General features: G+C 36.3%; 2 protein-coding genes across 2 annotated transcripts in view; both read right to left on the reverse strand.

Moving 5' to 3' along the window:
• Positions 1-534: 534 nt before the first annotated feature.
• LOC103476160 (uncharacterized) overlaps positions 535-27,983 on the reverse strand; it is a 44,257-nt gene continuing 16,808 nt past the window's right edge. The window contains exons 14-29 of the mRNA XM_017308513.1: positions 27,949-27,969; positions 27,514-27,783; positions 26,778-27,047; positions 25,885-26,160; positions 25,252-25,518; positions 24,915-25,158; positions 5,417-5,448; positions 3,454-3,720; positions 3,061-3,336; positions 2,568-2,843; positions 2,210-2,326; positions 2,060-2,075; positions 1,885-1,982; positions 1,158-1,208; positions 1,044-1,073; positions 535-955 (exon numbers count right to left, since the gene is read on the reverse strand). Coding sequence (XP_017164002.1) covers positions 888-955; positions 1,044-1,073; positions 1,158-1,208; positions 1,885-1,982; positions 2,060-2,075; positions 2,210-2,326; positions 2,568-2,843; positions 3,061-3,336; positions 3,454-3,720; positions 5,417-5,448; positions 24,915-25,158; positions 25,252-25,518; positions 25,885-26,160; positions 26,778-27,047; positions 27,514-27,783; positions 27,949-27,969 — 2,579 coding nt within the window. The 3' untranslated portion in view covers positions 535-887. The remainder of the gene's footprint in view (positions 956-1,043; positions 1,074-1,157; positions 1,209-1,884; positions 1,983-2,059; positions 2,076-2,209; positions 2,327-2,567; positions 2,844-3,060; positions 3,337-3,453; positions 3,721-5,416; positions 5,449-24,914; positions 25,159-25,251; positions 25,519-25,884; positions 26,161-26,777; positions 27,048-27,513; positions 27,784-27,948; positions 27,970-27,983) is intronic.
• Positions 10,016-16,717, reverse strand: LOC103476159 (B-cell receptor CD22-like). Its single transcript, XM_017308596.1, has 14 exons — positions 16,677-16,717; positions 16,486-16,592; positions 15,835-15,870; positions 15,472-15,723; positions 15,040-15,309; positions 14,634-14,909; positions 13,450-13,728; positions 12,232-12,501; positions 11,822-11,938; positions 11,682-11,697; positions 11,524-11,597; positions 11,226-11,276; positions 10,972-11,038; positions 10,016-10,543 (listed from the first exon to the last, which is right to left on the reverse strand). Exons 2-13 carry the CDS (start codon positions 16,520-16,522, stop codon positions 10,974-10,976), a joined length of 1,743 nt encoding a protein of 580 aa, XP_017164085.1. The 5' UTR covers positions 16,523-16,592; positions 16,677-16,717; the 3' UTR covers positions 10,016-10,543; positions 10,972-10,973.

The raw sequence follows: 27,983 nt of genomic DNA on the forward strand, positions 1-27,983 counted from the left end.
ATTTCAGGATTTTTTTTTTTTTTTTCATTTTGGTTTATTTCGAGTCTTGGAGATTTGCACTGATCTCCAACATCAAGTTGCTCTGGTGCTCTGAAAGACCGAAGTTGTCATGGAAATTACTGGCAAAATCTAACTACTCGTATTTATTATTATTGGATGTCTAACAATTTTGAAATACTTAGCTTCTCTGTCTTCATGTTTTGGTCTCTTTATAGCGTTTTGAGCTTCACTAAAATTCACAATGGAGCACTTAACAAAATATTTAGTAATGTGTTTAAACCTAGGGGGCTGGGATTTTATTTGTATATGATAATAAATAATAAAGACATTAAAATACTTATTAGCATTTCAAAATGCTCCAGAGGTTTTATTCTCATATCACCAGCACAAAAGAAACAATAAAAGCTCCAAATATCCGATATCTCTATTCAAACTGTGTTAGCATTGTTTTTACTGCATGCATAAGATAAGCGGAAAATCTACAAATGCTGCTGTGTGAATAAGAATGATGACAGCAATTTTCATATTTCATATTTCATTTTGTGAATCTTGATAACAAGTGACTGTTGCAGAGATATAACTGGATTTAATCAACTCAAGAATCTTAAAGCTGCCGAAATAAAATAATCATTGCAATTTAAAATACAAATATTTGAGTTATTAGATTAGATTACAGTGCAGAATAAACCAGCAGAGCATGCAGCCTACAAGGCAGGTCACATGATTCTTTTTTTAAACGCAGCAATGTGATTACTGTCAGTAAATTTTGTTAGAGAATGAAGACAGGTTGGATACGGTAGTAAATTCATAACAAAAATCAGAAATGTAAGAAGAACTTCTAAATATGGCAGGAATGAATGTAGCAGGAATGATTTGTCATATGACCTTCAGGCTGAGCTGTTAATTTTTGGCATCACATTGACATAAACACAACTTTCCTCTGGACGAGGTCTCTCTGTTAAAACAAGAATATGGAGAAAAGAATTAATTGATATTGAGAAATACTCATTTTGTTCTGCTTCATTTCTTTTTCAGTTATTTACCTCTTCTCTTTGCATATTTCACAACAACATCTGTAATGGAAATATTTCAGAATTTTACATCATATATCCTCTAATAACAGTTGTTCTAACTCTGTAGTAAAATATATACATTACCATTTCCAGCGGCTTCACCCGGACGGATAATGTGATAGATAGAAGTGGTGCCTATGGTACATAATAAATGTAAAAAAAATAAATAAATAAAAAGTTCTGATTTCTGTTTCTTATTTGTATGCAGTTACATGAAATTTCAAGGTTTATTTAATTCTCCTTTACATTATCTTTATTTGGCTGCTTATAAGAGGAAAGTTGTCAGTTACTGTTTACTGACAATTAAATAACTTTACTTGCTGGGTTGTGCTGTGGTGGCGCCGGGGTTAAGCACAACCCACATATGGAGGCCTTAACCCTCGACGTAGCTGTCGCAGGTTCGATTCCCAGCCTTGGCAACCCTTGCTGCATGTCTTCCCCCTTCTCTCATTACCCACTTTCCTGTCAATTAACTATCAAATAAAGGCCACTAGAGCCAAAAAACTCTTACAAAAAAAACAACAACTTTAAACTGAATTAAATTCATTAAACCAACTCATGACTTGGCTGCATTTTGTTAAACTAAGAAGCAGAAATATAATCATAGTGGATATTAATGCTGATGTAACGATGACGTTTAGCACAAACACATTTCACTAGTTTCACCCTGTTTTGTGTTTGTCAGACAGAATGAGCTCTATTGTGTCATTTTCCTCTGTTATGAAGATGCCTCACAACAAAGAAATGACAAAACATTAATTATGAATAATTAAGTTAAGAAAATGCTGTTTTATTTTACTCTGTGACTAACCATGCAGCAGAGAGCGGTAGTGACTTTCAGACTCGTTTGCTCCATGATTGGTGGCCGGCATCTGGCTGCTGCTGTCAGACTGGAACGACCTAAAAATGCTAAAGTGGATTACATTCAAGAATGACAGAAAGGACTAAGAGTTCATGTTTAAGATGAGAAGCCAGATGTTACAGACCTGAGACAGGACAAATCTGGGAAAGATTAAAAAAAAATGCAGTCAGTAAATTTATGTAGTGCATTTCAATGCTAAAAATAAAAATTGTGTTTGATTAATTAATAACGTTAAGAACCAATCTGATCCGGTATCAGAAGAAAAATATCTCACCCTTTGACAGTCTGTAGCGCCACAACAAGAGCAGGAGAATGATGAGAACGATTCCAACAACTGGTCCAATAATAAACATCACAGGAAATGAAGAGCTTGCAGAACTGGACACAGTTACTGGAAACAAGAAACATTAAAAAAAAGAAAAAAGAAAAGCAACTTAGCTGCAGATTTTACAAGGTCATTCTCTTTATTCCAAAGTGTTACTTTAAACTTGAACACACTGGTACAATAAGTTGATACCTTGCTCCTCCCAAATGCTTTAAATAATAAAGAAGATATTAAAATACAATATATACAATATATTTACTTCTCTTTTTTTTCTTTTTGTATCAGAATCGAGTCATGTTAAGCTCACCATTCTTAGTGATGCTGATTCTAACACTGTAGTCTGTGTAGTAAACTGGTTCTCCTCTTCCTCCTCTGCACCAGTACAGTCCTTCCTCTGAGACGCTCATTTGTCCATTTGAAGGGAAATCAGCTTCTCCTCCGGTGAGAAGTTCAGAGGAGTCTCGTTCTTTGTACCAGAAATATTTCCAACCAGATGATGATGCGTCCACTGTACAGGTCAGTGTCACACTGCCTCCTGCTGGTATCTCTCTGCTATTACTATTCAACTGGGCCTTTGGTTTACCTGTTAGTGAGTTCACATCAAAGAAAAGGACAAAAATATCATTCACTAACCGTCAAACTTTGGTTAAAAGTTCTGAGACTTGCTGTTCCTGGTCCTATTTCTGTCAGAAAGCAATATCAATTGTATGTACAGAGAAATAGACTTCAGATTTTTTTTTGGCCAACAGATACAGGAGTGTGCAATTTCCCACAGATTAGACAAAATATTGATGACTCACTTGATACAGACAGACTGATGGCTTCACTCCACTGTGTTGAAGAAAACCAGTCATCTCTGGGTTCACACTGACACATGTAGTCTGCACTGCTGGACTCAGAGACAATGAAAGTCCAGTCTTTACTGTATGTCCTGTGTATAACTGACCCATCTCTCTTCCATTCACACGTCCACTCAGTGGTTTCTCCTCCCTGGACCTCACATGACAGAGTGATCGACTCACCACTGAAGATCTGAGGCCGATTTGGTTGTCGTGTCACAAAGACCTTGTTGGAAACTGTTCCCAGATGGACAGAGTTGTCATTAAAACATATAATGTTAGTTGCTTTTGTACCTTTGCAAGCAATGTTCAAGAAAACAATTGTTACAAAGTAATTAAAATGATTGAACTTACAGTTTATCTTGATAGTGACCTCGTCACTTGAATCACTGTAGAAATATGTTTTTTCTCTCATTCCCATACACATGTAGATTCCTCCTTGTCTCACATCGATATCTCTGTTTTCTTCTTTATTTGTGCTGAATTCAACAAAAGAGCCTGAGGTCCGTCTGAACCATCTGTATTTCCATCCAGCAGAGGGCTCCACTGAGCAGCTCAGTGTCACACTGCCCCCTACTGGTATGGTTGTTGAACGTTGTGTCAGTTTGGCTCTGGGTTTTGCTGGTGTAATTGAAAATATATATTGGTACATTGGTCAAAATTTGGTTTAATAGTTTTTTTTACTGTCATTTTATCATAAAATTAAGCTTACATTTACTGCCTAAACCAGTGGTAGCCAAAGTTGGTCCTTAAGGGTCCTCATCTTGCATGTTTTAGTTTTCTCCCTGGTGGTAGCAACATCCTTTTTGGCTCCCACCACCAGGGAGCCTTCTATACACAGGACAAATGATGGCCCTCTAATGAACCATCATTTGATCCAGGTGTGTTAAACCATGGAGAGAACTAAAACATGCAGGATGCCGGCCCCCCGAGGACTAACTTTGGGCACCACTGGCCTAAATGGTTGAAATATCATTAAAAAAATTTATAGTTTGTCACTCATTTCAGGAAGTGAATCTGATATATTATATAGGTTAGTTATATGCACAGAAAAATATTTAAAGCATTTGCTTCTTATAATTTGTTTCTTATTTGTTTGTATTTGTTTCTTATAATCTTGACAAATATGACTTATGGACAACAAAAATCCAAACCCAAATGAACAGAAACTTTACTTTCTTCTGAGAAGAAGACTTTGTGTCGCACAGCAACAGTCCGATTCTCTTATTTCCCGTAGCCCAGGTGAGACACTTCTAGTGTTTCTCGTTCAGGAGTGTCTTGACACAAGGACTTTAACATTTGTAGCCCACAGGTTTCATCTAGGCATAGTGATGCATAGACTAAGTATCCAGTCCTCTGCTATAAGTTTGAACTTTTCAGAGTTGATTTTGCTCCAATTACAGTTAAATTGAGTTAAAGAATAAACTTGATTTTGTGTGTCTCTATGGAGATTCATAACAGTTCCAGTGTTGCTTTTCCAAGTGTTATTCTAGTTAATATGTAATAGTGCAAAATGACAAGCTACAGCAGTCTGACAGAAGAGAGGCTGTAGTTTTGAACCATCAGCCCAACATGGTGAAGTGTCCCACCCAGAGACACAAACAACGAGGGCGGGCAGACTGGGAATCAAACCAACGGTCCACCAACTGCAGGGTGAACTCCTACCTCCGTCACCACCAATGTCCACTGAATAGCATGCTATTTCTGGCTAAACTTATTTCTGTAAAATAACTTTATAAATTGATAAAACGTGAAAGATGTATTTTGTCCTACAAATATTTTATCTTAAGTTTAATCTGAGAAATATTTTGAGTAAATATTTTTAGTTATTGTTGATTTCAAATAGTATATATGTTGAATAGGTTTATAGTAAAATAGTATATAATTACATAATATGTTTTACACTCGGTTTGGAGAATTTTCAGTAACACTGGCTTATAGTGTTTAACTCAAAAAGAATGCATTTCCTTTCATGCTTGAGAAGTTACAGTGTAATGAGTAAATTCAAAAAAAAAAAATTTAATTATGAATATTTACACCAAGACTTCACACCATAGGAATGTATTTTACACTTTGATGTTGTTGAATTGACTCTTGTATTGTTCACATGCTCTGTCACCGCTTTTACTGGGCATCTGCTTAAATGTTATTGTGAACAGATACTTTTAATCTGAAAAACAAGCCTGATCACATAATCTAATTTATTGAATACGACTATTACTGGATCTGTATAAGTCCAATAGGTCTCCCTGCTCGTTTGTTGTTTTGTTTACTTTTGCTTCAACCCAACTGTCAAAACACAATTAACATAGCTCACCTGATACAGACAGACTGATGGCTTCACTCCACTTTGTTGAAGAAAACCAGTCATCTCTGGGTTCACACTGACACATGTAGTCTCCACTGCTGGACTTAGAGACAATGAAAGTCCAGTCTTTACTGTATGTCCTGTGTATAACTGACCCATCTCTCTTCCATTCACACATCCACTCAGTGGTTTCTCCTCCCTGGACCTCACATGACAGAGTGATCGTCTCATCACTGAAGATCTGAGGCCGGTTTGGTTGTCGAGTCACAAAGACCTTGTTGGAAACTGTTCCCAGATGGACAGAGTTGTCATTAAAACATGTAATGTTAGTTGCTTTTGTACCTTTGCAAGCAATGTTCAAGAAAACAATTGTTACAAAGTAATTAAAATGATTGAACTTACAGTTTATCTTGATAGTGACCTCGTCACTTGAATCACTGTAGAAATATGTTTTTTCTCTCATTCCCATACACATGTAGATTCCTCCTTGTCTCACAGTGATATCTCTGTTTTCTTCTTTATTTGTGCTGAAATCAACAAAAGAGCCTGAGGTCCGCCTCAACCATCTGTATTTCCATCCAGCAGAGGGCTCCACTGAGCAGCTCAGTGTCACACTGCCCCCTACTGGTATGGTTGTTGAACCTGCTGTCAGTCTGGCTCTGGGTTTGTCTGTAGATGATAAAAAGGAAAATTGGTAAACTTTATAATAAACGTTTGTTGTTAAATTAGGTTTCTATCAGATTAAGTTTATATGTACAAAACCATTAACAGAGTAAAGGCTGAGAATTTTGTTGTGCAGCTCTTCAACCATAGGGTCAAGATGAGCACCTGCCTGGGCTTTTTGTGAGACTTTGTCAAAAGCTGCCAAGAAAAAGATATTTTAGTAAAAGCAGGTCACAGCCCAAAACATAATGTGACTTTGCTTTGGCCAGAGTACATGATGTAATTATGAAGAGTTGGAGACAAAAGGTCACTGATAAAATAGAAAATTCTAAAAACATCAAAAGTACTGAAAAATAAGAAGCACAGAGTAATGTACTTTGTAGGTTTTCAGAACATGACACAATCACTCAGAAGAAATTATGTGAGGGAGAGAATTTGGTTTAAGTTTGGGAGGGTGAGATGGAAATATGTGTGGTTTTGTATATATAGAGAGTAGGTGTCAGACATGACACAGAGCTAAAACTACATGTTTTTTCCATTCGTAGATAGTTAAAATCATCTGAGCCACTTCTCATGAATATTTCAGATGAATAGAAATATTTACATCTGTTTTCTTTTAAACAAGCTTTGTAAAATGTTTTTATTTTTTCTCAGTCTGATGACATCTTTATAGTAGACTACACTATATAAGATTTATGGTACCTTTGTTTTGTAAAATCTGTCTACAGCAACTATCTAAGGCTCTCCTGGAGCCCCCTGCTGGTAGGTTAGCAGTTAGCAGTCATTTAGAGTTGCTTCAGTTCTCCTCACAGAGCATAAAACAAATTTGCTTACTTTTGCTTCAGCCCAACTCTCAAAAAACAATAAACATAACTCACCTGATACAGAGAGAGTGATGGCTTCACTCCACTTTGTTGACGAATACCAGTCGTCTCTTCTCCTACAACGACACATGTAGTCTCCACTACTGGAGTCAGAGAGTCTGAGAGACAAGTCTTTACCATTTTCCCTGTGAGTAGCCAACCCAGGTCTCCTCCATTCACACATCCACTCAGTGGTTTCTCCTCCCTGGACCTCACATGTCAGAGTGGTCGTCTCACCACTGAACAGCTGAGGCCGGTTTGGTTGCTGAGTCGCAACAACCTTGTTGGAAACTGTTATAAGATATGAACAGTAGGAAAACAAACAGAACTATTAAAAACCAACAGGACAAAGGCAAACAATGTTCAAGAAAAATATATAATTGTACAGTGTGAATAAAATGATTAAACGTACAGCTTATCTGGACAGTGACCTCGTCACTTGACTCACTGTAGGATTCTGGATTTTCTCTCATTCCTTCACACCTGTAGATTCCTCCTTGTGTCACAGTGATTTTTCTGTTTTCTTCATTATTTGTTCTGATTTGAACTTCAGTTGTGTCTGAAGTCTGTCTGAACCATCTGTATTTCCATCCAGCAGAGGGCTCCACTGAGCAGCTCAGTGTCACACTGCCCCCTACTGGTATGGTTGTAGGACCTGTTGCCATTGTGGCCGTGGGTCTTTCTACTGTTAATAGAAACAAAAATTGGTACATAAACAGAATATGATGAAAAAAAAATGGAGATACATCATTAAAATGAAGATGAAAAGCTGTCCAGTTACCTTGAGTTTGTCCATAGCAGAAAAATTTGCTCAGCACTGAAATAAAGGTTGAAATCTTAACATTATAAACATTAAACACTATAGAAGTTAAGATAAAATAAAAGTCTGCCCCATCCACAAATTTACCATTGACTCTGTTGTTCTGCTTAACAGATGCATACATTTCTTTTGAAGACAACATTCAGGATTATTTTTGTTTTGTCAGAAAAAGTCAGTTAATTTTGTGAATTACGAGACTAAACTGCACTTCAAGTACTTGATACCCTGACTCTGAATCTGAAGACGGAACATTTTCAGGCTTGCAACGCAAAATTCACACTGTATGTAATTTCCAATTCAAGTTTGCTCCATTTTTGTAATAATCAGCACCATTTTGGATCATTTTGCCGTGTTGGATTTGCAAATCTGCAAATCCAACACGGCATTTGCAGATTGCCGTGTCTGCAAATGCCGACAAATATTTAAATATCTGACGACAAATAATTTTTAAGGAGAAATTTAAAGGAAATTTAAATTTCCTTTAAATATTTAAAGGAGAAAGAAAACTATGACAACAGGAAAGACGTGCAATAGAAAGCTTGTTTTTCTAATTAAACATCAATCTCAATTTGTTTGAAATAATTTTCTCCATTTTCACCGTCCAAACACAGAAAGTAATGACTTACACAAGAAGCCCAGCACAGAAACTGAGATGCTCCCCATCCTCGCTTCACGCCAGTTTGACCTCTTTGGTCAATTTTCTTTTTCTTTTATGAGGGGACAATTTGCAAATGCTTTAAATAAACAGATCACCTCAGACTGAAGTCATTAGGTCTTAATTTACTAACACTGACATCACTGTGAACTTTGTTTCTGCTACAAACCGCAGGGACTTTTCCTGTCCAGAAGGTTGGCTTAAAATAACAAACGTTTCACGCATCAGCGGCAATAAATGAATAAATAAAAGTGGATGAACAACACACGTATATTAAATGTAAGCAGATATTATCTTCTTTTAGACTTTGAAGAAATTCAAATATATATAAAGCTTATATAAGTCTTTAAAGTCTCAGTTTTTTTTTGTTTTGTTTTTTTGATCGTCTGACCGTTTATTTGAAATCTGACCTGAGGATGAATCTCTCCCTCCAGGAACGACTGGAAGCAAAAACATCAATGTTTTTGCTTCCAGTTTTGCTACAATTCAACAGATTCAATTGTAGCATTTAGATAAAGTTGAGTTAGTTGTTTTGAGCTAAAGCAGCACGTGGTTTCTAGTGCCTGAGAAGCCAACACTTGGGACTATTTTTATAATTACCTTTTGTCTCTAAAAACAAGTGATAGAATGATCTCACCTGTCACATAAGACCACAGATGGAAAAGAGATCAGTGACACTGGGAAGGATGTGAAGTAGTTCTGCATTTAGAAAGGTGCAAAAAGCAGCTGAAAAAAAGTTTAGTGTGAGAAGCACCTGTGCTCTTTAGATTCAGCTCTTGACGGTCAAACAAAAACACCAGAGTCAGTGACCTCCGATGGAAGTGCAAAAAAAAGGTAAAAAATGATACATGAATTCTGAAATACCAGGTGCAGTTATGGAAGAAAAAAGTAAAGACAGGTATCAACTTCGAATATATATGTACAGTGAGCAGATACCAAATAAAAACAATTCACGTCATGGCATATTAATAGAGTATCTTAATGTGAAAATGGTCAACGTTTCCCCAAAACTTTTAAACTAACAAAGATGGTAATGAATAACATAAAACAACAAACAATTTGAGCTGCAGCAAACAGGAAGGTTGGACTGTCATGCCGCTCTGCATGTTGCATTGACACAGTCTAAATATGGGCCTTCCTGTTTCTAACAGACCTGGAATACCAACATTAACCACTAGGTGATACTAACAGGTCAAAAAATACAAACAAATTTTAACCTATGAAAGAAATCATTGAGTTTTCAGTCTAAACAATATTTTTTTTCTTCTCTTATAAATTTGCAGTGTGTGGAGTATAATTGGGGGGGGGCTTTAGTATGAGGTGCTTTTCTCTGGAGTTTGTAAGCTCTTCTGGTGCATTTGAGGTTTTCCCTCTGGTCTAAAAACATGTTAGGTTAAAGCTGGAGAGCATAGCTGATCTGTGGTACAAATGTGTTTCGGTGTTATGGACTGAAACGCATTTCCACTAGTTTGGAGTCTGAAGGTCTTCTGGCTGATGGGTTTCTGGGAAATGCTCCAGAGGCCTCATTCTCATATTTTAGAATTCACTGCCACCAAAGCAGCAACCAAAGCACAACCTGAACACCATCAGTGTCTATGAATTGTTGATACTATATAATTTATTAATGTTTTACACATTTGTACATATGCACGTTTCATTGAATACAGGCACCAACAGTCAAACTGTGTGGCAGACTTCTACTTATTACAAACATAGCAAAAGTCTGAAAGCTTCAGACTTTCAGACTGAAGCTGAAAGTCTGAAGCAATTAATTAATTGCAATTATGACATGCAATAATTGTTGCTCTATGGGTAACAAAGGTGTTTGCAATGTTTATCTTTTGTTTTATCTCACTGGAATCTTACAAACTTTCAATTTATGGATTTTTAACTTATCTATAACATGTGATTAACATATTTGATCATTGCAGAGCTACATCAACATTAAAACAACTATGCATCTTAAATCAGGGGAAATACAATAATCAACACAACAAACAATAAAAATATGAAAACTCATCAGACGAGTCAAAGACTTGCAGAGTAAAGCAGCAGCCTGCAGGGCGGCAGTGTTGTCCACACTTTTCTTGATGTAGAACAAACCGGAGCATCTGTTGCTTCTGGACTCCAGTTTCCTGCAAACACAGATCATATATTTCACATCCTAATACTTTCAGTAATGCTTTCAAAATATGTGTATTGGAAACAGGTGCTGATTAAAACTAATGAAAAGTGTGTTTAACTGTCGAATAGAAACATATTGGGTAATAGACTTAAACTAAATGAGGATATTATATAGCCTTCACCAGAGTCTAAGTCAGAAACCAGAGTGACATGATATTTTAATAATAATAATAAAAAAACAAAATAGTTATCATTGTCAGAATCAGAAAGTGTTTTTACAGAACAAAGACAAATGGGATACAGTCACGAGTTCATGACATAATAATACAACTTTAAGTAGAATACCTAAACGTGGATGTTTATGATTAACATCCACTTAATAATAAACAAAAAATAAAAACATAAGTGACAATCTAACCAAGTCAGGTGTTTATCTGACCTTCAGCTGTAATCATCTGGTCTCACATTAACGTAAACAGAACCTTCTTCTGGATGAGGAGGCCTCTCTGTTGAAATTGCAAAGAATACATAGAAAACATAAGTTAGTGTTGCAAAATCTCCTGAGCATTTTGCTATTAACCACCTCATATTTTTAAATAGTTTGACATCGCTCTGAGTATTTGACAGCTGGTGTTTGATCTGATTCACATGTAATCAGTCACCTTTAATAACTTGGTTGTTTTAATACTTTACCGTTTCCAGTGACTCCACGGTTACGGATCGTCTCATACAGAGATGTGGTGCCTACGGTAAATAAAAAAGAAATAATCAGACATGATTAAAGTTATATAAAATTAAAAATATATTTTCTTTGCCTATATATAGGCTATTGGGCCTATATAATGAACATATGGTATGTTCATTCTGCAGTTATGGTGGTGATAATTAGCTTGATTTTCACATTGACACAAATTTTAACACATTAATGAAGCTGCATCAACATGAAGAAAAAAAAATTACAAGTTAATGTTACGTTTATTGTGTGACTAACCATGCAGCATAGAGTTGTAATCACTTTCATGATCAGTGGTCGGCCTCTGGCTGCTGCTTTCAGACTGAAACAACCTAAAAATATTAAAGTGGATTCAATTTAACAAAGAAAGAAAAGTTTGTGACCGAGATGAGAGAATGCAGATATTTCATACCCACCTGATGCAGCACAAACCTGGGGAAGATGACAAAGGCATTTGGATTATTGACAACAGAATTAAATTTATTAACTCTATTTCAAAACTCACGTGCATGGAAGAAGTTAAGAAGCATTAAGATGAGAAAAAAAATATTCTCACCCATGGGCCATTTGTAGCGCCACCAAAAGAGCAGGAGGATAATGAGAACAACTCCACTAACTGGTCCAACGATCAACAACAGATGAAGTGAAAAGCTGTCAGGATCGGAAACGGTCACTGGGAAAAAAACAGAACATTATGACAACATTCACTGTTTACAGACATGACTTCATAATCATCCTCACTGTTTCTCTTGTTCCTCTCAAAGGTTGCACGAGAAGATGCATTATAACAAAAATACAATAAACAAGTTTACTTTTAATTCAATGGGACTAACATGGACTTGTTAAGTTGTGATTTTGTTTATTAAAAAAAACACATTAGAAATTGTTTTTGTAAACTATTTAAATTAACACAAGAACACAAACAGTACCACTTTTGACTTAGAAACAAAGTCTAGTTAAACTCACCATTATTACTGATTGTGATTGGATCACTGTAGTCTGTGTAGTACTCTGGTTCTCCTCTTCCTCCTCTGCACCAGTACAGGCTTTTCTCCGAGACGCTCATCAGTTCATTAGGAGAGAAAACAGGTTTTTGTGTCGTCAGCGGCTCAGCAGATTTCTCATCTCTGTACCAGTAATATTTCCAGCCAATTGATGATGGAGTCACTGAGCAGGTCAGAGTTACGCTGCCTGGTATCTCCATGCTGTTAGCACTCAACTGGACCTTTGGTTTACCTGTTATTACATAAAAATAAATAGCATGTATGAGAGAGAGTTCTGAGACCAAATACTGACAACAAATGACTAAATAAATACACAAGGAAGCACATTTTAATTTCAAAGCATCTTTCAGAGAAATATAAATAAAGATTGCCTCAAAAGGAGTAAATGACCATCTCAAATTTGCTGATGAAACATTCCCAGATTGACCAGATTTTTAAGAACATCTTCTTAACTTTTAGAACGTTTCCTGTTACATTTGAAGTACGTCTAACACAACATTTTGGATAAAGAATGCCGTGCAAAACCACCATGATGATGACACAGTAATTGTTTTAGGTTGGTCTTCTAGTCCAGGACCTGGCTAACTTGCAGAAAGGTAAAAGCAGAAAGACAGAAGATCTAACCATCAGTCTTTGGCCTCAGGCTCAAATCTATTGGGCTTAAGCAGGAGGGCAATGATCCAAAGCCCACCAGCAAGTCCACCTTTGATTGGCTCACCACAATTAAAATAGAGGTTTGGCAAGGGCCTACTCAACATCCAGATTAAATCTATCCTAAGCTGAGCCTTCTGCAAAGAGCACAATTCTGGGATAAGAGACTACTCTTCCCCTTTGTTGTTGATGCCCCATGTATTTTTGTGGTCGGAGGAGTCAAAGAATATCATCCTAATTGAACTGACTGTCCTATTTGAAGACAGAGGTATATGAGAAGAAGGTTTCTAAATACAAAGACCTTGGTGAGCAGAACAGGGACAAGGGCTGGTAGGTCTAATAAATCCCAAATCCCCAGTTGGTGCAGGGATTTCCCCAACACAGTCTGTGTGGAAGACATTTACAACTATAGGAGAAGTATTAAGGTCTTAAGAAGATCGTAAGTTCTGCTACACAACTCCTGCCACCGTTTTACAAGCAACCTTGTTTTTTACGGCAACTGTCAAAATACACAACTAACATAACTTACCTGCAACAGACAGTTTAATGGCTTTACTCCACCACATTGTTGGAGAATACCAGTCATCTCTTCTTCTACACTGACATATGTAGTCCCCACTACTGGATGGAAGAGCTTTGAAAGTCCAGTCTTTACTATTTGTCCAGTGTATAACTGACCCATCTCTCCTCCATCCACACGTCCACTCAGTGGTTTCTCCTCCCTGGACCTCACATGTCAGAGTGATCGTCTCACCCCTGAACATCTTAGACCAGTTTGGGTGTCGAGACACAACAACCTTGTTGAAAACTGTTAGCATCAGATAGAAAGAAACTAGAAGTCATGTGAGAAGTCATTTAATTGAAGTCCTAAAAGGGGTACAGGTTTTAATGTTTTTATCTTTTTAAAATCTTTTTTCAAAATCTCTTTCTCTTTCTCACTGTTTATTAATGTTTTTATCTTTACTTTTTATACGTTCTAATGATGTAAAGCCCCCCGGAAAATGTCCCAGTTAAATGACATTTAACTAAAGTCCTAAGGGGGTTTAGAGTCCGAGTTGACGGTGTTTCAACTAAAAACCTAGAGGTTGGAGTCCTTGTCAAATGGGGTTTTTGACTAAAGTCCCAGAGGGTTACACTCCCAGTTAAACGAGGGTTAGAGTCCCAGTTAAACGACATTTAACTGAAGTCCTAAAAGGGGTGCGGGTTTTAATGTTTTTATCTTTTTTTAATCTTTTTCAAAATCTTTTTTCTCTTTCTCACTGTTTATTCAATGTCACATGCTGTTTTTATTTTAATTATGTAAAGCACTTTGAAATGCTTTGCTGCTGAAATGTGCTATACAAATAAAATTTAATTGATTGATTGATTGATTGATTGATTGATTGATTGATTGATTGATTGATTGATTGATTGATTGATTGATTGATTGATTGATTGATTGATTGATTGATTGATTGATTGATTGATTGAGAAAATTGTATTGAAAGCAATTACATTTTTCAAGAAAAAAACAGTTTTCAAGTAAAAAAAACAAATGGTTTTTGACAGATTACCATGTGTAAGAATTGTATAATATCTATTAACATTTAAGAAAATATTCATTCATTTTCTAATTTGGCCAATTTTGAACAAGATTTTCAAAATGCTGTTTGAGATTAAATTGTTTTTTAAAATTATTCTAGAGGTAGAAAAAAAACAACAAACCTAACTTACCTGCTACAGACAGAGTGATGACTTCACTCAGCCTTGTTACAGAAAACCAGTCATCTCTTCTTCTACACTGACACATGTAGTCTCCACTGCTGGACTCAGAGACAATGAAAGTCCAGTCTTTACTGTATATCCTGCGTATGACTGACCCAGATCTAAACCATTTACACGTCCACTCAGTGTTTTCTCCTCCCTGGACCTCACAGGTCAGAGTGATCGTCTCACCAACGAAGATATAGGGCTCATTTGGCTGACAGCCCACAACAACCTTGTTGGATACTGTTCACAGAATAATAATATGAATTGTATTTGAACAAAAACATAAAGTCACATGAGAAGCATCGATTAAATAGATTAAGTTGACTTAATTTCTTACGGTATGGTAAGTGTTTTCAAGAACAAAACTCACAGGTTTTCTCAATGATGACATCATAGCTTGGTTGGCTGAAGAATGGGGGATTTCCTCTCTGCCCTTCACACCAGTAGATTCCTCCTTGTCTCACAGTGATAACTCTGTTTTCTTCATTACCTGTGCTGATTTCTTCAGAGGTGCTTGAGATCTGTCTGAACCATCTGTATTTCCATCCAACGGAGCTCTCTATCAAGCATCTCAGTGTCACACTGCCCCCTACTGGTATGGTTGTTGAACCTGCTGTCAGTGCAGCTCTGGGTTTCTCCGCTGTTATGAAAAAAAAAGAAGTTTATATATATATATATTTGTGAAAACATGTGCAATTTGTACTATGTGAAAACATGTGCAATTTAATCTTGCACATGTTTTCACATAGTAATTGGATTATTAATAAACCAGAATCATATGTAAAAATCCCTTTAACCTTACCTAAAACAGTCAAAGAGATAGTTTTGCTCTTTTTACAGACTCCTCTCCTGCGAGCAGAGCACTGGAATTCAGTTATCTTCAGATCTTCTAACGTGTAGCTTTTCTGTGAGTCGTAGGGAAAAGTGTCTTGACTCCTCCTGGTAACTTGGTATTCCCAGTTAGTCCCTTCTCCTCCGTTCACGTAACACCTGAAGTTAATAGACTCTCCCAAATAAAACGTGGACCAGTTGGGCTCAGCTGTCAGCACGACGTCTACAACACAAACATTTAACACGTGTAAATGTTGACCAATAAAGCTGTGAGATCTCAGGGGAGGCTGAGTGTGAAATGACACAATACGAACAACAAGGAACACTGACTTACCTTGAGCTTGTCCACCCCAACGGAGTATATTCAGTACTACAAAAAAATGAAAACTTTGTGAATATTAAATATTATAGAGAAGATCTCTCTTTTTTGTTCATCAGCATGACGTCAGCTGGTTAAGCTATTTTTTTTTTCTCTGCCTGATGAGATCATTTCGCACTTCTGCATTTTCCTGAGAAACTTTGCATCTTGATTTTGAGTCAGAAAACATCTTAAAAATATCCTGCACAGTTTCTGGAAATTCACTCCCACCGCTACTAAAAATATATTTTTTTTATTCCGAGTAATAAATTGCACCCTTTGCTTCATAACACCTTTTTTTCATTACTTTTGTTTGTTTGTTGATTAAACGTTTGAGACATGTTGACAATGCTACATCTAAATATCTATGAAATGTCCCTGAGTTTGACTGATAGTTATACGTAACTTCTCCAAATCACGTTATATGTTCTTAACATTTTTTGCATTCCATTAAGTACAGCACAGGAAACATTAAGAAATGCATACGTCAAACTAAAAAGATAAATAGAACAGAAGCTGAAAAGAAATTTTTTTAAAAATCAAGGAGAAGATTTCTGTGGACTGAAATCCAACATAAGGTTTATCCCATTGATTTGACCTATCAAAACAAAAGAGTGATCTACTTACACAATAAGCCCAGTGCATAGCGCATCGTCTTCCCCATTTTGAAATTCAGACCAAGCAATGTTGTTCTGCTTTATCTTCAGTTTTTCAGAAGAGGGAGGTTGTAATGTCTGTAGAGACAAAGAAAGGTGGGAATCAAGATGTATGTTTTATGACTATATGAAATTTTGTCTGATTTGATTTCAAACACCCACCTTATGCCACTGATGCTTCCTGTCCAGTGATGCGAAGGCGGGGCTAAAGAAAGACGGAGCGCTTGGTTTCAGTTCTCAAGTTTTATGTGTTAGACATTAACAATCATTAATGAAAATAAATTCAGGTAATAATTTAAACTAACAACAAACAGCGGGCCTCATAAACATTTCTTTAAGAAAAGGTAGAAGAAGAGAGAAAAACAAAGTAGACTTCATGTTTTGTCAGGCTGTTGACAGTCAGACCGATAGAAAACTGTGGTTTACAGAGTTGTAATTGACTTAATCACAGCTTGTCTGGAAAGCAAGCTGTTGATACACTGTGTCTAGTTTTGCCCAAACATGGTGTTGTGTATTATACAGTACAGACCGAAAGTTTGGACACACTCATTCAATGCGTTTCCTTTATTTTCATGACTATTGACATTGTAGATTCACACTGAAGGCATCAAAACTATGAATTAACACATGTGGAAATATGTGCTACACAAAAAAGTGTAAAACAACTCAAAATACGCCTTATATTCTAGTTTCTTCAAAGTAGCAACCTTTTGCTGTGATTACTGCTTTGCACACACTCTGCATTCTCTTGATGAGTTTCAAGAGGTAGTCACCTGAAATGGTTTTCACTTTACAGGTTGTGCTCTGTCAGGTTAATAAGTGGGATTTCTTGTCTTATAAATGGGGTTGGGACCATCAGTTGTGTTGTGCAGAAGTCAGGTGGACACACAGCTGATAGTCCTACTGAATAGAGTGTTAGAATTTGTATTATGGCAAGACAAAAGCAGCTAAGTAAAGAAAAACGAGTGGCCATCATTACTTTAAGAAATGAAGGTCAGTCAGTCTGAAAAATTGCTAAAACTTTGAAAGTGTCCCCAAGTGCAGTCGCAAAAACTGCACTACAAAGAAACTGCCTCATATGAGGACCGCCCCAGGAAAGGAAGACCAAGAGTCACTTCTGCTGCGGAGGATAAGTTCATCCGAGTCACCAGCCTCAGAAATCGCAGGTTAGCAGCTCAGATTAGAGACCATGTCAATGCCACACAGAGTTCTAGCAGCAGACAAATCTCTGCAACAACTGGCCTGATTCACAGGCCATAAAGGCCTGTGAATCAGGCCTTTATGGAAGAATAGTTGCTAGGAAACCACTGCTAAGGACAGGCAACAAGCAGAAGAGACTTGTTTGGGCTAAAGAACACAAGGAATGRACATTAGACCAGTGGAAATCTGTGCTTTGGTCTGATGAGTCCAAATTTGTGATCTTTGGTTCCAACCACCATGTCTTTGTGAGACGCAGAAAAGGTGAATGGATGGACTCTACATGCCTGGTTCCCACCGTGAAGCATGGAGGAGGAGGTGTGATGATGTGGGGGTGCTTTGCTGGTGACACTGTTGGGGATTTATTCAAAATTGAAGGCATACTGAACCAGCATGGCTACCACAGCATCTTGCAGCGGCATGCTATTCCATCCGGTTTGCGTTTAGTTGGACCATCATTTATTTTTCAACAAGACAATGACCCCAAACACACCTCCAGGCTGTGTAAGGGCTATTTGACCAAGAAGGAGAGTGATGGGGTGCTACGCCAGATGACCTGGCCTCCACAGTCACCGGACCTGAACCCAATCGAGATGGTTTGGGGTGAGCTGGACCGCAGAGTGAAGACAAAAGGGCCAACAAGTGCTAAGCATCTCTGGGAACTCCTTTAAGACTGTTGGAAGACCATTTCAGGTGACGACCTCTTGAAGCTCATCAAGAGAATGCCAAGAGTGTGTGAAGCAGTAATCAAAGCTTAAGGTGGCTACTTTGAAGTACCTAGAAAATAAGACATATTTTCAGTTGTTTCACACATTTTTGTAAAGTATATAATTCCACATGTGTTAATCCATAGTTTTGATGCCTTCAGTGTGAATTTATAATTTTTATAGTCATGAAAATGAAGAAAACTCTTTGAATGAAAAGATGTGTCCAAACTTTTGGTCTGTACTGTACATTATACATAAACATTTGTACTCATCTAACCAAAGAACACTGTACAAGAAGCTACACAGTTCATCTTGACTGAAGCTAAGTTGTGCTACCAGAGAGAAATGACTTTTTGGCTTATCTTTCCTTTTGCTTTTTTTGGTTCTTGTAATGTAACTTTAACACCAATGTATTCTCTGAGATATTTGTTCTTGTGTTTGATACCATTTCTATCAATATTAGACGACCTAATCTTGGAGTACATTTTCAGAGACATCCACTTGTGAAAAAATTGGATGCTTCAGAATGGTGAGCTTGGAAACGGCCTGATAACCCTTCAAAGATTGTAGTTTCCACTGCTGGGTTCAGAAACTGGATTAGGATACGGCCAAATGTAAAACTTGGTCTGAAGGAACAGGGGGAATTCCAGTAGGATGCACGATTGTGCATAACATTTTCACCTGACTTTGAATCATTGATCAAATGACCAAATGATGTTAAAGGTCTCTTGGCACATTTAAACAGTGTCATCTGCATGAGTTGGTATTGAATCTTCAAGTATCTAAAACAGATCTGAAGATACTTGTTACCATGTCTTGTTATAACAGGTTATGCATGTTATTGTTTTTCTTAGCTTTATAGTGTAAACAGGTCAGATTTGTGTAAATTAGACTACGCAGTTTCCCCCTGGCAGCAATTGCTTCAGACTACAAAACTTAGATTTTCACTAACATAAACCAATATAAAATGTAAAATTTCTTAAATATTATGTGCTAGGGAAGTGTTAGGGAGGTCTAAGGACTGAAATGCATGTACTTATTTTGCAGGAAGAAAACTGGGATAAATGGGTTAAAGTAGAAGAACATGTGGAGAAAAACAAAAGATGATCCAATGACTGATGGTCTTGTTTAAAAAGCCCTTTCCTTTTTCAATTTTAATCAAGTAACCTAAACATCTGCTGGAGAAGCATAAGTATTGCACCAATTAGGTAGGAATCCCATAAACATGAAAAATCTGTTTAAGAATATCTGTAGTAGTTTAGCTTTGGTGCCAGTGTATAAGTTATTCTCATCATCTGTAGCAGGATGTTTTTGTGTCTCACCTCCTGCAATTCCTACTCAATAATAAATACCTGAAACACCCAAATTGAAATTATCTAACACTTATTTGTGAACTTTTTGTTGTGTTTTTGTACCACAATATGGGCCAGTTAATGAGGTTTAAAGTAAACCTACAGAGGGATGACTGATTATGAATCATCTTTAAAAAGAAAAGAAAAAATCCAACTGCATATGGGTAATAAATGCAATCTGGATTATTTTGAATTTGAATATCAGATTTATTGTATAAAGAATTGTAAAAAGAGCATTGATTACATATAAAAAAGATATCCTAACTTCTAACTAAACAATTCAGTTGCAAAATAAAAGTTGAGAAGCTTAATACACATGAATGCAACTGTAATCGTTGTCATATTAAGTTTTTAGTGGGCAGTCGACTAAATTATATTTGACAACCACATGATATATTTGATATGTAACAGATTATTTTCAATGAATACATGCTAAGCATTTAAAAAGCTACAGAGTATTTAATAAATGAAATACAGAGACAAATCAACAGCATTGCTTGTGTCAAAAAGACAAAAGTGACATTGCAAAAAACAGATGAGAATTTTATATTTACAAGTTAATTTAAAAATGTAGGAGAATATTTGATTTAGTAAAGTACGGAGCCCTCCAGGGGATATGGGAAATTTTTTTCTTTTGCATTTCCTCGCAATGATCTACTGATCAGTTCATGCGGCATAATTGACACTGTAAGTCTTTCTTACGGTGGCCGCCGTACTTTCTGCTTTAATACAATGTTATGTAAGGTTTTTCCATGAATGTTAATATCTCGTTGTGAAATAGCAGACGTTTTATATCTTTTTCTTTAGTATAGAAAGGCACAACAAACCTATGATATAAACAGAAACTAAGTAAGTAGGAAAGAAATAAAAATACATCCAAACTATTTGGACTATTTCTGAGAAAGACTTACAGTGTCAATTATGCCGCATGAACTGATCAGTAGATTATTGCGAGGAAACGCAAAACCTTTTGCGAGGGAACGCAAAAGGAAAAAAATCCCCCATGTCCCCTGGAGGGCTCCGTACTATTTTGCTCAACTCAAAAATGTATTCAGTATGCAAGGTATCATCACTCATGTAAAATTGAACTTGACTATATAAAAACTAATTTAGGAAGTTAAAGCAAAAATAAGAAATAAAATTGATTCATCTATGTAACAGAACAGCAATGGACCACATTTGAAATATTGGCAACACTCTGGATCTCCAGATCAATTATATTAAAAGTATGTACAGTACTGCCTGTCTATCATGAATTTTGCAAAGCATTTCTCTTCACACTTCTGAGTGTGTATGATATTTATTTCATCTACTTCAGTTTCAGACAGTGTTTGTTTGTTCAGCTGATACAAGGTTTTTGAAGACACATAAGAATGTTATGAGCGTAATCCGTATCATAAATCCTGTTATAAACCAAAACTTCCTGCAGCCTACATGGCAGAGTCGACGTCCAGAGCTGCTCCTGATCTGATGCCAGAATAAACCGTTTTATCTGTGGCTGCAGGACTTCGTCTTTCTGTCAACATGAAGATGATAATGCACATTAATTATGATAATACACAACAACAACAACAACAATATGTCTTTACCTTTGTTCTTTCTATTGGATTTAGCCTGGTGGTTGATCTCAGCATATGTTGCAGTGACGCCTGGAACAGAAAACACTGAAATCATCAACCAGACAAATTAACAGCCTTCAACTCTGAGTCTGATCTATCATTTTCTACTGGTGATGATATGCAGATGCTAATCATGGCATAGCATGATTTCAACTCCATGTTGACCTGAGGAAACTTTTCAGAGCCAAGCCTGACAGCTCCCTGTTTTTACTTTAAAAGAAACAGCACCATTCTGTGGATCTTGAGGCCTTCATGGTGAGATCATCACATGATAAATGAAATAAAAATCAAAAACCTAAAACCAGTGCCAGCTATTTGCTTACATTATACATTGTTTGTGTTTGGATATAACTATTTAACTCAACAGATATCAGTTCATTCTGGATTCATCTGCAGCTGAACTATATCTGGATCATTTATCAGTGACTGATTCTCATTAAATAACACAGTTGTTCCATGTTTGGCTGATTATAAAGTGAGCATCTACAACAAACAAACCAGAAATAAAACCAATATGTACATAAGTTAGAAGAAACTAATGTAATTTTTCAGACAATAAACTGATTTACTGCTGTTTGTATCATTTATCTGCTTATTTTTTCTTGCCAAATATGTTTCACTTTATGTAAAAATGAAACAAGATTCAATAGCGATATATATGTATAAGATCATAGAAAGAAGGTAAAATAAACAAAAGTCTAAGAAAAATGTGAACACAATAGGGTCTTTAGCTAAAAGTAATAAAATGTTATCGCTAAAAACTTGTAGCAGTTCTAACCCTGAGGAGGAGAGCCATCTTCATGACCGCCAGTCTGGTTGACTCCATCATTTCTGCTGCTCTCTGAGGCCTTACATCTACAACATGACAAATAAAATATAATCAGTGAATTTAATACTTAAATAAAAAAACAAGATGTGAACAACTGACCTGGAGCAGAATAAACCTGTGAAAAAAGACATTTGCTGTTACATTGATTGAAAAATTGTTCTTCTTTCTCTTTATAACACTTTGTGTTATAAAATCAAAGTGTGCTTAATTATTTAAACAAAACAAAAAAAAACTCTCACCCTTGGACCGACTGCAGAAGCAAAAGATGAGGAGAATAATGAGAATAAATCCAACAACTGGTCCAACGATCAGCAGCACAAGATGTGAAGAACTGGACACAATGACTGGAAATAAGAAACGTTAAAATGGAAACAGAATTAATCACAGCATTCTCTGATTTCTTGAAAAAATTTTATTTCCAACTTTAAACACATAAATTCTGAAAGATTTTATCTGTTTGAACAAATAACATTATTAATTATTAGTTTATTTTTTTCTGACTTACTTGATTAATTCATTGTTTAGTCTTTATTTGAAAGCAGTTATATAACATAGATAGAGGCTGAAACACAAATGGAATTTCCAAACAGCTAAATATTTTTATTTATCAGAAAATACATTATTTCTATTTGATTTAAACTATAAAAAAAAACTGTGGCTGTGACATCTGCAACACAACCAAGAAAATAATGGAAATAAGCTTATGGGACGTTCAGCCTTTTGATATGAAATAAAGTTGACTGAACCAAACAAACAAAATGAAAAACATAAAAAATTAATACTATACTTTTGTTTGCTATTCCAGCTCCAAGAACAAGTTATGTAAAGTTTAATTACTCAAGTTTACTGGAAACAGCAAAATAATCAAATTCATATAAGTTGTTTGCATTTCCAATTTACATTATCTGTATTATTTAAAAAAAACAGGTCAATCAGATAGTGGTGATCATATCATTAATGAAAAGTCACCAAGAAGATGTAGGTTTTAAAATGTGTGTGTGTGTGCGTGCGTGYGTATGTGTGTGATATAAAAATATAAAACATTTTTTATTTGAATTTTGTTTAAAAAAATCTATACATCCATATTGATAAAATATGTAATTGTATGAGAGGTGATGATCTCATAACAACCTAATATGAACTTTGGTTAATATTAATGTTATTAAAAGGAAATCCTGCTGCATTCAGTCTGTGGACACTAACAGATGCAGTCTGGATGTTTTACAAGATTTCTGTGGATATGAAATCTACCCTCACACCTCAGACCAGGACAGAGTCGGGGCCGGCTATAGGCTGGGGCAAAAGGGGGCAGTGCCCCCTCAAACAAACGTCTTGCCTCCTCCATTGAAACTTGCCACAAATAACGGAACATCTCCTTTATCCGAGGTTCTGCTGCGCACCGTGCTGAACAGGCTGCGGTCTTCTCCTGTCTGTCTGTCTGTCTGTCTGCAGTCAGGCTGCAGCTGAAACCCCTCAGCCGCTAGTAAACAGCCAATCAGCATTCAGTATTCAAACGAGCCTAATGCGAACGAGATCCCGCTCCCTGCTAGCCAACCTGCTAGCCAACCTGCTTGTCAACGATGGCGACCTTATCTGTCAAGTTGTCTAAATCTTAAATGTGCACGAAAGGAGCACAATGTTTTGCTAACACTACAGCTACAAAACAAGACCCAAAGTTTCACAGGTAAGTAAAAAGTTTCAATTAAAAAAAAAAAATATCGAGGGAGCTGGTAGTAGGTCAGTTACGTTCCCTTGACAACAACAATCTTAGCATGTCGTGCTGCTGTGTTTTGGTTCAGTTAAAATAAGGCTTTTGGTTTGTGATGGACAAACCAAAAGCACCATTGTGTCACTGGTCAGTGTGATAATTTGACTATTTGCAACTGTCCAGCATATCATCAGTAGCCGGTGTTCGAGGGGAAAAAAAGTCACACCTGACTTTGTGCAACTTTTCAGACTTTAATCCGCTGCTGAAGAAGAAGTATGGGATGATGTTCTGTTTCTTATACGCTTATTCCTGCATAATAGACTTAAAAGGCTTTTTTGACAATATTTACTGTGAATATAATACAGCCTGTAAGTTGATGTGAAGTTCACTTACGTTTCTATGACATCACTGCGAGGAGTCGACTCCTACTCGACTTTTATCATTTTATAGTTCACCTTAAAATATATGAAGTCTATCAACCCCTAATATGTATATACATAATGACGCCCCGTAACATTTTCGCCTGCCCCCTCATGTATCCATGGCTAGAACCGGCCCCGGTTAGGAGTCATATAAATATCGCAACAATGATGTACTTAATCTAAGTTAATCAAAAAGACTTTTAAAGAAGTGTAATCTGACCGAAATTGTTCAACACACAGTAGTAAACTTTTGATTATCTCCTAGATGTTTTCAGTTTTATTCTTTATATACATTAAAAAAATCTTTGGGAACAATGTGAACATTACAACACAAATTATAGCAGTTGTGGATTCATTATTGTAACTTGTTAAAGGAAGTGGAAAAAGAAATCTACTCCTTATTTTCGACAGCTAAAAATTCTTAATTCAGATGAGGAATAGTGAGATTTATTCTGGTCTGTTCAAATAAGAAACTTAATTTAATTAAACATATGAGGAAAGCTTTTCTTCCTACAATCTGTTCAGAAAAGACAACAATTAAATCACCTGTGATGGCTTCACTCCACTGTGTTGAAGAAAACCAGTCATCTCTTCTTCTACACTGACACATGTAGTCTCCACTGCTGGACTCAGAGACAATGAAAGTCCAGTCTTTACTGTGTGTTCCTGGTATTATTGACCCATCTCTCTTCCATTCACACGTCCACTCAGTGGTTTCTCCTCCCTGGACCTCACATGTCAGAGTGATCGTCTCACCACTGAACATCTGAGAACTGTTTGGTTGTCGAGTCACAACAACCTGGTTGGAAACTGTTAACATCACATATGAAAAGAAAAATCAAATCACATGGGAATTTTTAATTTCATAGTTTTAGTTTCTGCAGTTTTGAAGAAGAAACTTACACATTATCTCTATGGTGACATCATGGCTTGGTTGGCTGTAGAATGCAGGATTTCCTCTCTCTCCTTCACACCTGTAGATTCCTCCTTGTGTCACAGTGATATCACTGTTTTCTTTAAAATTTTTGCTGAATTCAACTGAAGTGTCTGACGTCCGTCTGAACCATCTGTATTTCCATCCAGCAGAGGGCTCCACAGAGCAGCTCAGTGTCACACTGCCCCCTACTGGTATAGTTGTTGAACCTGCTGTCAGTTTGGCTCTGGGTTTATCTGGTGTTAACATGAATTAAAATTGGTTAATTTTTCAATAATTAATAAAAACATACATATTTGTACAAGAAGAAACAAGTTACAGTCTCATTAAATTAAATAAATGAAAATATGTCAGCAACACAACTTCATTAATATGAATTATTCTGGTGGTTATTCAGCATTAAGCCATAAAGATTAACAACCAGCCTGTGATTATTGTGAGACTTCACAAAAGTAAATATGACAGAGAACCATTTTTCTAATAGAAAGTTTGAATCACTGTGTGTGTGTGCGTGTGCATGTGTGTGAGTATAGCATTAATACTGACAACTGAGCTATAGACTAAATCAGCCACATTTTCATATTTAACAAATGTCAACTCACCTGATACAGACAGACTGATGGCTTCACTCCACTTTGTTGAAGAAAACGAATCATCTCTTCTTCTACACTGACACATGTAGTCTCCACTGCTGGACTCAGAGACAATGAACATCAAGTCTTTACTGTGTGTTCCTGGTATCATTGACCCATCTCTCTTCCATTCACACGTCCACTCAGTGGTTTCTCCTCCCTGGACCTCACATGTCAGAGTGATCGTCTCACCACTGAAGATCTGAGGCCAGTTTGGTTGTTGAGTCACAACAACCTTGTTGGAAACTGTTTACGTCAGATATGAAGGGAAACATTATTAAAAACAACATTTAATGTTTTAACAGAAATCTAAGCATTCATCCAAAATTTAAGACATTTAAGAGTAATGTAATCCATGTCAAGCAAAGTTTAATTGTATAGCATATTTCAGAAACAAGGAAGTTCAAAGTGATTTAAACAAACATCATTCAGTAAACAGTAATAAACATTAGATGTTGTCAAATGTTCATCATAAAAATAACGAGACAAATATGCATCAAATATGTTGATCAATGTTCCAAATATTCTGATTAAAAGGAAGCTTTTAGCCTGATTTAAAGAAACTCGGTGTTTCAACATTTTTGCAGTTTTCTGGAAGTTTGTTCCAGATTACTGGAGCATAGAAACTGAATGTTGTTTCTCTAACCTAACAGTGAAGTTTTTGGACTGTGAGAGGAAAGCAGAGTACCTGGAGAGATGAACACATGGATGTAGCAACATGTAAAATCTACATGCACAGGTCTCAGGCTGGGATTCTAATCCATTACCCGATAGTTGCAAGTGCTAACAACAGCCCCATTAAGCATCATAAACCAAACAGTGTTTAAGAAAGATCAATAAGATAATAAGATGATGAAACCCACAGCTTATCTGGATAGTGACGTCATCACTTCGTTCAGTGTAGAATAATGAATTTCTTCTCACTCCATAACACCTGTAGATTCCTCCTTGTCTCACAGTGATATATCTGTTTTCTTCTTTAATTGTGCTGAATTCAACAAAAGAGCCCGAAGTCTCTCTGTACCATCTGTATTTCCATCCAGCAGAGGGCTCCACTGAGCAGCTCAGTGTCACACTGCCCCCTACTGGTATAGTTGTTGAATCTGCTGTCAGTTTGGCTCTGGGTTTATCTGCTGTTATAAAACACAGATATTATTTGATTTTATATACAATACTGCAATTAAAAGTTTATTGTAAAGAGTGATGCTTCTTTCAGATAAGTAAACATGTGAAAAAGCTGTCAAAGATTTTTTTGTCATCTTTGCTTATGATAGAAACATTTTAGAAAAAAGAAAAATAATTTGTTTGAGATTGTTTAAGTAGTATGAAAGAGTTCATTCTTTTTTCTGAAAAGATACAATTAAGCAAGTCTGTATATTCACTTAAGGTAAATAATATTTCCTTTGTTTTTGTTGCTCTTTTTTAACTAGTGGCTGACTTAACTTTATAAAAATTAAACACAGTTATTATGTATGTGTCATATTTCAGACACTATTTCATCAACAAAAAAAAGCTGCTTGAAAATATGAAATAAAATACAATGTTTGTACGGCTAACAGTCATATGAAAATGTGACTCTTTAAAATATTCATGTCTTACCTGAGACAATAACAGTGACAGTTTTACTGCACCGTGGGTGAGATGAGCTGCCCGGCCTGAGACCACAGCACTGAAATTCACCACTGTAACCAGTATCCAGACCTTGAACTCTGAAGCTTTTATCTGACTGAAAGGAGAACAATTCTTCATTGTTCTTAATTAACTTGTAATACCAGTCAGTGTCTTTTCCTTCATTCATGTCACAGGTAAATGTAACAGAATCTCCATGATAAAAAGTCGACCAGTTGGGCTCAATAGTCAGCGCTGCACCTACAACAGAACCAACATTCAGCACGTTTCTCTTTTAGTTTGTAACAAATACATCAAGATAAAACTTAAAAGATGAACACTGAATAATATCTGATATAAAAGATCAACTGGATTCTGTTCCTGAGAGGATAAATTGTTAAAATACAGATTAAAAGCTGAAGTTACCCTGAGTTTGTCCACAGCAGAGGAGTGTGATCAGA

This window comes from Poecilia reticulata, linkage group LG14, assembly GCF_000633615.1.
Source record: "Poecilia reticulata strain Guanapo linkage group LG14, Guppy_female_1.0+MT, whole genome shotgun sequence".
Classification (NCBI taxonomy): Eukaryota; Metazoa; Chordata; class Actinopteri; order Cyprinodontiformes; family Poeciliidae; genus Poecilia; species Poecilia reticulata.